This window comes from Lytechinus variegatus, chromosome 1 (assembly GCF_018143015.1).
Source record: "Lytechinus variegatus isolate NC3 chromosome 1, Lvar_3.0, whole genome shotgun sequence".
Lineage (NCBI taxonomy): Eukaryota > Metazoa > Echinodermata > Echinoidea > Temnopleuroida > Toxopneustidae > Lytechinus > Lytechinus variegatus.
The window spans coordinates 31,950,893-31,960,531 of record NC_054740.1 but is presented as its reverse complement, the minus strand read 5'-3'; the positions used below and the strand labels follow the sequence as shown (position 1 = coordinate 31,960,531).

Genomic DNA, 9,639 nt, shown 5'->3' with positions numbered 1-9,639 from the left:
AACAGCAGGTTGTACCAAGTGATTTTAATTGCATGCGGCAGTTTGGTGAGACTTCATGGCCGATAGTCGGTTATACCATGGATCCTACTAGAGCCATGGTTATACCAACCAACATATTTGTACATCAGAATTTGTAATTAGACAGTTACAGCAGAAACTTGACAAAATTGTGATAATTAAGTATTTGTATATTTTCGTATTTTAGTTGTTTGACAAAACATCAGATGTCATTGGGATTATCAGACACGAAGGGTGGTTTCAATCATTCATGTAGATTTGAAGAGTCCTTAGCCCATTGCTATCGAAGACTCCTTACTTGAATGCATCTCATTATAACATGAATCATACTGATGCATGCTGTAAACCAGCGAAAGTCAGTGTCTGCGCGAGGACGACGGATTTCAGTACTGGCGGCAAAATTCTATGATAGCAATATTGCTGACATTCACGTTTCATGAAATTAGACGTAATGCTTCACATTGTGCAAAAAAAACAAAGATCTATATAACTCATTTGAATTGCTGAATGACATAAAAATAAAATTCTGGTGAAAGAAATGGTTTTGTACGCATTATTTTATTTCGACAATACTTTACCTGACGTACTCATCTCATCACAAACGAGAACAATGCATTCATATTTATGAATATTCAAATCAAACACCACTATTGCAATAAATAGCTTGTAAACCACCAGGTATGCCAGTGAAATATCAAAAGCTACTGGGTTCTTTTAAAGTGCTCTTTTGAAATGTTTTGTAAAATAAAGACATTATATCAGCTGAATTCATATATTATCCTTGGGTACTTTTTTTCACAAAATAAGACTTAATTTCTTTCAAATTCAAACAAAATTTGTTACTCCTACTTTGTTTTAGGGGACACTGTAATCTGAAGCAGGCTGGAGCCCTTTTCAATATTTTCCCTTTAGTTTTTTGGATGTAGAATGATCACAATTTCATTTATTCATACATAATTTCAGAATGGAATATTTTTTTTTTTCGACACTAATTTCTCAAATCCCTACATAACGAGGTCTTATGAAATCGCAAATACAACCTTCAAAGCCTGACAAGATTTAGAGATTCGGGTCAGACCAGATATTGATTTCTCTCTCACAACAATGGAAATCTCATAAAATGGCAAATGCAATAATGGCCGATACAGGGTAACATTTCGATCCGGACAAAATCTATTTTTATTCTTGGTATATACTCCATACATCCGTAATGTTGAATATCTCTTCAGGATCGTATTTTGCTTGGATGAGTAATACCATGAATCGAAAATAATTCATTCCTGTTATTGATGTAGCAAATCAAATTAAAATTGAGACCCTCTGCAAATCCTCTAAATGGAATGCTTATTTCAATTTTAATTCCAATCTCCATGATAGTGAGGAACAATTATCAGCATGATCACGACAAATGGTTACTTAAAAATATGGCATTTTATATGCGGCCCAAAGAATTATCGAAAACAAGATATCAAAGAGTCTTATGTTTTCTTTTTGTAGGTCACCGACACCTACTTATTTCGCCAGGATAGCTTTGTAACTTACTTTTGGTATACATATTATTATACAGTGACTTACTTATTTTAACTTACCTCTGATAATCTATTTTAATAACAGTTTGAATCATAAGAGTTATAGGAGACAGAAGCATTGTTTTCTTTAAAAAAATCAATATTACAAGACGATTAATCATGGATATGACAAGGTCACAGCAAGGTTCGCATATTTCTCTTGCTTCCTGATTTGTACCCACTAGGTTGCTATACTGTCACTAGTGTTAGGTATAATTTTACTATTGCCCGTTACTGTTCGTGATGTATGACTATGAAAAAAAATAATAACTACAGTGTATTCTGGAATATTCTAAAACTATCTAAAGTTATTTTAAATCGATCACAATTTTTACTAAACAAAGAGGATTTGAGAACAACTCTCATATTGTCCCACGGTGTGATCCACAGTGTGTTCACCGTGTGGCATACAATGTGAAATTACCTTCGCACTTTTAAATTTGAGCATTTCAACAGTATGATTCACATAATCACATACATGTAGTCAACCATGGGAACACGCTGTAAGCAGTAACACAGTCGAGGTGTCCACAGTGTCAAAATAACTTTACGTTGTTGAATTTGGGCATTTCACAGAGTAAATAATAATTCACATAGTTCAGTATGTGAACACACTGTAGGACAACTGTGTTCTTTCCAGCAGGGAACACACGCAGGAAAAAACCCCAACAGTTGCCTTGTTTTCTTACTTACCAAAATATAACTGGCCTATAGACATGAAACATGACATCCATAGATTCTATTCAGATTTGATTATCAATATAGGTGAAACATAAACAAATCACATGCATTTACTGTCGACTTCTTATTCAAGATGTTAACTAATTGTTGCAGATTAAAGTATCTAAGCATAATTATCAAAGTCAACGTCACCATGATTACGTAAGAAGTAATCATTTTCTTCGGATGCATGTATACACAGGTGGGAGTACAATCCCTGACAACGAACATAGTAATAAAACACATCAACATAATTATCGCAAACAAACGGTACCTAAATAATTCATGCGACGTGAACCAATTACATCTTACACATTAAGTATGAGAACTAAAATGGCAGAGTTTTGGTCTATCAGTATTAGCAATCATTCTCCTTTCCCATATCGGCCTTGGTAAAGAAAGATAATGGGAGAAAATCATAAATTCCACCGCCTAAAAGTTTTACCTATGCGTGTAATATTAAGCGAAAAAAGATCTTGTCCCCACCCTCACAGAGCCAAAGCGGCACGGCGCCGTTAAGAATCAATACGGTTGACGCCAAATCTTTGTGCGCCCTTTTTACCTGCTGTGAAATGTGAGTGTGTTATGCGTTCAAACAGCCTGGCACCATTTCTATCATATTTCAATCACTGGGGGTATTGCCATGCCAAGTGGCTCCCTGGAGGGTTAACGGTGATACTAGCTTTATATTACACCATTCATTCATACACATATTATCACCATACTTCATTCTACTCATCAAAACCATAATAAATCATCATTACACCCACACACACAGAGCAAAATGACACACACTCATTCGTATCACCGTGTTCATACCACAGATACATCACACTTTTCACCGAGAAAAAAATCTTGTCTTTCTTTGGTGCTTGTAAATAAGATATGGTATAGGTTTTACCATATGTGTGTGTGTATGTCTGGGCATGTGCGTGAGTGGGTGTGTGTGTATGTGCGTGAAGAAACCTTTGTACGTCGGTTATAAGAACAATAGATATAAATCAATATATATATTTGCATGATAATGATGAACCCTTTCTGAAATATTTGGCACGTTCAAAATACTTTTAAGTAACGTTGTCTTTCTTTAGATTTGTTGTATTAGTTGCGATTTCTTGATTTAAAAACAAAATTCAGTACTAAGCGCACAGAAACGTTGTTAGCAGTAACAATGCGCTTACAGAGGCACTGTTACAACCGGTAATGCAGTAGCGATGCCTAATGTAACAACAATGCATTACATGATTAGAATTCACAATCTGAAAGATGTGACTTTGGTAAGCGCTTTGTTTAAAGGATAATAATTCTTCTGAGCGGTCTCCACTGAACCTTTTATATCTTTTATTTACATATGTTGTGGAAACCAATGATACCTATATTTTGAGAACTAAAAAAAAAAAAAAAAAAAATCGGCGATGGTTCTTATAACATCATCTTACTTAAATACATTATCATTATGGTGTATACTCGTTTACTCAAGCTCAACCTTACCCCTCCCCCTCTCTCTCTTTGAGTTAACAAATATTTACTAGATGTTTTTCTTAAACCGATGAAAAATAGCGTCCTAACGAAAAAAAAAGTCATGGACGACAGTCATGTTAGGAAGATTTATCATCACAAAAGTTTTGCAGTATATCTAAACCTGCCCAATATCGAATATCGTAAACCCTATTCACAAAAACAAATCATGTTAATAAAAAAAAATGACATTATTATTTTTTTATTTAGCATTTCTAAGAGATTTAGAGGAGAAATTATAGTTTAAAAAATGGGTATGATATCTGCACACACACGCTCGCACCCCTATACAGGCACACAATCTCATACACGCAAATCCTCCAGAAAACGCACAAAACCTCACACACGCATACGAGCAAACCCATCGGAACAGATATACGCACATCTTAACTTAATCTGGGACACTACATTGTATGCTAATTGCTCAAACTGAAGCTAATAACTATTACGAGCATTATCTGTACCTCTGCATTTGAACAAGAATACTTTTGAAAATAAAATATTTTAGAGCAAACTTGCTGAAAAACCAATGTTACACTTTACAATATATCCATGAAATATAAGTAAAATGCGGGTTTAGTGATGATTTTCTCAAAATTGATATACATATTTTTTTTACTTATCATACAAAATTTTAATCACAATGCATATTCCTGTACAAAATTTAATTCGTCTTTGACTTTTATAGATATAATCTAAGATATTAATATTATCAAAGAGTATATTTAAAATGCTGCAAACTCTCCATGTAGCATCCCTTCGTCCACACTACAAATGTCTTTGCATTGCTCTGAAGATGTTAAGCCTCTTCCATTTCAAGTTTGTCCCCCGGTTCTCTCTTTTTTAATCAGTAGGAAGGGATTCAATGTTTTCCAAAGGGGGAAACATTATTTTGCAAAAAGGTCAATCATCGTCTGAATCAAAATTCTTTGCCTTCTAAAAATTCAAAACCTTCCAATTGATTTCGTTGTCTCTGTCAACGTTTCAGGGGTGAGAAAAGAACTGCAAAGCGTGGGCTTCTCCATAATTTTTTTCTCTTTCTTTGAAGATTCTATTCACTTCTAACAGCTGATATATCTAGCCAGCTCCGTGTTTACGTTTTGTCCGCTCACATCTTCCTTCTTGAAAAAACAATTGCCCGTCAACTAGCAGTTGAAAATGATATTGTTGTTTTAGTATTGATCATGGATGTACATCCATGATTCAATATCACTGCACTTCAAAACAATGATAATGTGTAACTTTTTCCTTGTCTTGATAGCAACGGAATCTAGCAAAGGTCACCGTTTCTTGTGACAGGCAACTACCCATATCTTTTGTAAGGGCAAATATATTTATTTGCAGCTTTCATTTCAAGGACAGCATTCAAATAAAACCTCCAGGATACAAAAAGGAAGATTCGTGTAAGTGCCCTGTAGACTAAGGACCCCAGCTGGCGACCTCTCGAGTATTCACCGGCATATTGATCTGGCTTTCGGCTACATTTCCATTGCTCAGCACAGCAAATGTCAGCGTCCGGGATAAGTAAGATAGAGAGCTGGAGAGAAATGTCAATAAAGTTTCAGGCTTTACACCGATCATTTCGCAGAGCGAAGGTCCGGAATAAACAATGCGACTAGAAACTGCGTAGCGTACTTCCAGCAGAAAGTGTGGTTTCAATACGTGACTTTTGTACTATTTTTGCTCAACAGGGCGTACTGAATCATATTCCAAGACACATGTCTACACTGAGAATCAGCATCAGAGATAATTCAGGAAGTATTTACATTCTAGTGTCGGCTTGGCTTATTTTAAGGTACTCCTGGGTAGTAGCCTGAGTGGTTGACTTGCTTGAAGGTAACCGCCGTGATGAACCCGATGTGTTAATGTGGAATGCTTGCTTGAATGCGTCCCGATAACGATTACTCATTAAGGTGTAAATGATTGGATTGATGACAGCGTTGATGTAGGAAAGAGACCTACCGGTATAAGAGAGCACTTCCTGTGTTTTCGAATCCCCGATGAAGTCGTCCCCTGACAGTGAAGCAATCATGTTCAATGCAGAGACGATCTCGAAAGGAGCTAAACAACAGAAGAAGAATGCACCATTTATCACGAGCATTCTCGCCACTTGATCTCTCATTTTTGTGTCGTTGTCTTTGGTTCCTCCATGAACTCGCAACCTTTCTATTGACCTGTTCAAACCTCGGATGATCTCGATGTAAAGCACTACATTAACAACGAGAGAAATAAAGAAAGGGATGGTCTGCATACCTTGTGCATAGGCACTAATCCATTCATGTAAGGGATGACACAACGCGAATGATTCCGGATAGCCGGCAAATTGCTCCCCAGGAGGCCATGATATACAGAATTTATTTAAAAAGAGATTGGACGGTGTTAATGATGCAGACGCTATGGCCGATATAATCCAAGAGGCTACAGTTACAACTGCCGTTTTGTAAAATTTACTCGTTTCACTCTTCTTCTGTGGACGACATACTGCGCAGAACCGTTCAACAGACACGAGGGTAATGAAGAACAATGAAGCAATGTAAGCTGTGTCAGAGAAGAGGAATACCCAGATACAACCACTCCGACCCATAGGGCCATCATCATCCCTAATCGGTGAGACAGCAAATCGCCAAATTTTCTCTCCAATTGCCATCAAAAGAAAAATGATGTCAGAAATCGCCAAATTCAGAAGGTAGCAATTAGTACAAGTTCGCATCCGAGGGATTTTAAGCACGACATAGATGAAGGCGAGGTTGTCAAGCACACCGACCACCAAGAGAAGAGGGAGAAACGCCGCGATGTAAAAGACGTGTCCCGGTCCATATGTCATGTAAGGGACATCTTCAATTGTAATGTTAAAACTGTCCTCGCAATCGAGATCCATGAGTGAATCGTTGTGCTTCTCTCCTAACGCTCTGAACTTTCTAAAGTGGGCATGGTAAGAGGATGCGCTTTATATAAAAACACCACCAAGTCATGAAGTGAATGGAGGAGACACCAACAAGGCACTAGATACTTGCAAATCACTCTCGTCACTGAAGTTGTACGAGTAATCAGCGAAAACACAGGATATGGGATCATTCAGCGCATGCGCCTGTACATGATTTCACGCTCCACATCTCTCATTGGTCAGTTGTGCGTATCACAGTCACCGCACAAGGTAGAGGCGCGTTTCAATTGGCTTCCAAGCTTTCTGCGGAGGCCACGTCTCTATTCGCCTAATCGCAATTTACGTTAAACGGTCTGCTGGTGTTTTTTTTCTATGAGCGCTTAAAGCCGTTTAGCAATATTTAAGGTCCTACATTATATTTCACAGTCAACCTTTAAGAAAATAAAATCAATATGATTAAAAATAGAATTGTGTTTATCTTTTCACAGTCGACCTTCACCCTAAGAAACAAGGACGCGTCATAGAATGGAGAGGAGAAATGCATACATCATTTCATGGGGAACTGGTAGTTACTTTGTTTTCATTGGAATTTGAGATTCATATATTTTGATTTATGAATAAAGACAGTACTTCATCGTCAAAGTACAGTTAATTATATATATATATATATATATATATAATTTATTTATTTATTCTGGGTGAAATATAAATCTGAACGATCATTTTTATCATATAACAAATAATTCATACCAATGTTGACAAATGCTTTATTTTCCCTGTTTGTATTTATCTTTTTATATGTGTATATATATACAGTGCGTATCAAAAAAAAGTTTACACTTAGAAAAAATCCTGTAAAATTATATATTTGTAATATCCTGACGACTTTTCCACATTTTAGCATTGGTACCGATCCATTTAAGCAAATTACGATATAACTGTCGAAAAATATTTCCGCTTGAGTGGGCACCACTTAATTTTGAAAAATGATTTGCGCAGAACTTTGAAATAGTTATGCGAATAAAAGTAGACCTTAATCATGAAGAACACGTGGAATTTAGCTAGTAAAATTGATATGAAGACATCTTTTACCTTTTTAAACTTGTTTCCTTGCCAAAAACACTTCGAAGAGTGCATTGCGCCCCACCGCACTCCCCACACACTGAGGCCATCGTGACGATATTTGCTTTACACTGAGCTGTGATTTACATGAAATGGCTGAGGCTTGATTTTCATTTTGTTATTCATTGTCAAGCTTGGAAAAAGTGCGTAGGAACAAGTATCAAATTAAAAATATAATGTAAACCCACTTTAAATGTTAAAAACTTAGTGAAAAATGCTTGAGATGTCTGATATAAACTTTTGTTCAGATTCAGTTATGTCCTCAGATCCAGCCGGCACAAAAAGGGTAAAGGTTGTGATTACTAAGTGTTAAAATTTCAAATTTGGGCGGCAAAATTGTTACAAAATGCTTGAATGTATCCGTTTTATTTCAATTGGCTAAAAGTGTTAGGGAAATTTATGAGAAATCCTTCGCAGGGTAAGTTTGATTTCGCCCTTTCCCCTTGACACAGCGTGAAAACAAGCATTTCTACGCAAACAGATTTCTGCGAGCTTTACAAAAATGGACATTGCTCACTCAAGTGTAACATTCTGTCAAAACTTTTTTCTTTCATTGGATAGATGAGACCCAAACCCATAATTATATGTGAAAAAAATACCCACACGTCGTATATATTTTTTAAATCCCAGGGTTTTTTCAAAGTGTAAACTTTTTTTTTGATACGCACTGTTATATCAGTTTAATTGTATTACAATCATGATCAATTCTATTTCAACATGCAAACTTAAAAAAGATGAGTGCATTATGTCAATGTGTTTGTTCATTACGTTCTGCGTATGAAACCTATATATAATGAATGTATTTCGTTCTTTTATTTCTGTACGTTATGTATTTTTGGTTTTGCCTTACATTGTCACGTTTAAGTCGATTCCTCAATTCTTGCTGCCTCTGATTTTGCTTGTGTTTTTGTTCATGTGAATGTTTTGATGAAATGAAATAAATCAATATTTGAAATCTATTAAAAAAAACTAACTCAATAATTGGAAATTTCTTAATGGAAAGTTTCGTGATAACAGGGGGGAAAGGACGTAATTAATTCAGAAATGTAATCTCTCAGTAAATTTACACTCTTTAGATTTTGTTTAGCCAACCTATAAGGGAAAATATTCAGTTCAAAAGTTAAAAAATATACTAAAAAATATCAAAATTGCATGCAAAATGAATCTTGATTTTAAAAACCAATATTTGCTTTGGTGATATACATGTATATTCTAAGCAACTTTTTCGCTGTTATAAAAAAATATGAGGTTTATGCTCCTAGAAAATAATCAATAAACTGAGGAAGAATGAAGTTAATTTGCATTTCATAGATCATGTACGATCCATCATGCGATGTGGCAGCTTTCTATTTACATGCGTGGTGCGTTGTTGATGAAGTGTAATGATTACCATGCGTTCCGCGATTAGGTATCTGTCTAGAAATAGAAAGGTTCTCACTATCTGTCGGTAGAGAGGAAGTTGGGGTATCCGTGTGGTAGTAATTTGTTGAAAGCTGGAGTTGCTTTTAGAAATACCAAGAGTCAAGTGCCTCAAGAGGAAATGGAATTTCACCACTTCATCTCATTTAATACGAAACAGAAGCTATGGTATATGGTTATAAGTATGGCAAATTAAACATAAATGCTTGTCACATGGTTGATTTTATACAATTACATAGACAGATTTGTAAAATGCTTGGGTATTGAATAAATTTGGGTGTAAAATAATCTTTAAAAAGAGTTATCTAATATTCAATACTACGTGATCAGTTGAAAACGCTTGCATTATCAAAATTCTGGATTCAGTGAAATTTAAAAGGTTTTAAGCAC

General features: G+C 35.7%; 1 protein-coding gene across 1 annotated transcript; it reads right to left on the bottom strand.

The window, feature by feature from the left end:
* Positions 1-557: 557 nt before the first annotated feature.
* LOC121411491 (somatostatin receptor type 5-like) lies at positions 558-7,315 on the bottom strand. Its single transcript, XM_041604259.1, has one exon. The coding sequence runs from the start codon at positions 6,700-6,702 to the stop codon at positions 5,587-5,589; it is 1,116 nt and encodes a 371-aa protein (XP_041460193.1). The 5' UTR covers positions 6,703-7,315; the 3' UTR covers positions 558-5,586.
* Between the last annotated feature and the right edge of the window lie 2,324 nt (positions 7,316-9,639).

What these genes read in the sequence shown, in the direction of transcription:
- LOC121411491 (XM_041604259.1), bottom strand. Translation starts at nt 6,702, where the DNA reads ATGGATCTCGATTGCGAGGACAGTTTTAACATTACAATTGAAGATGTC.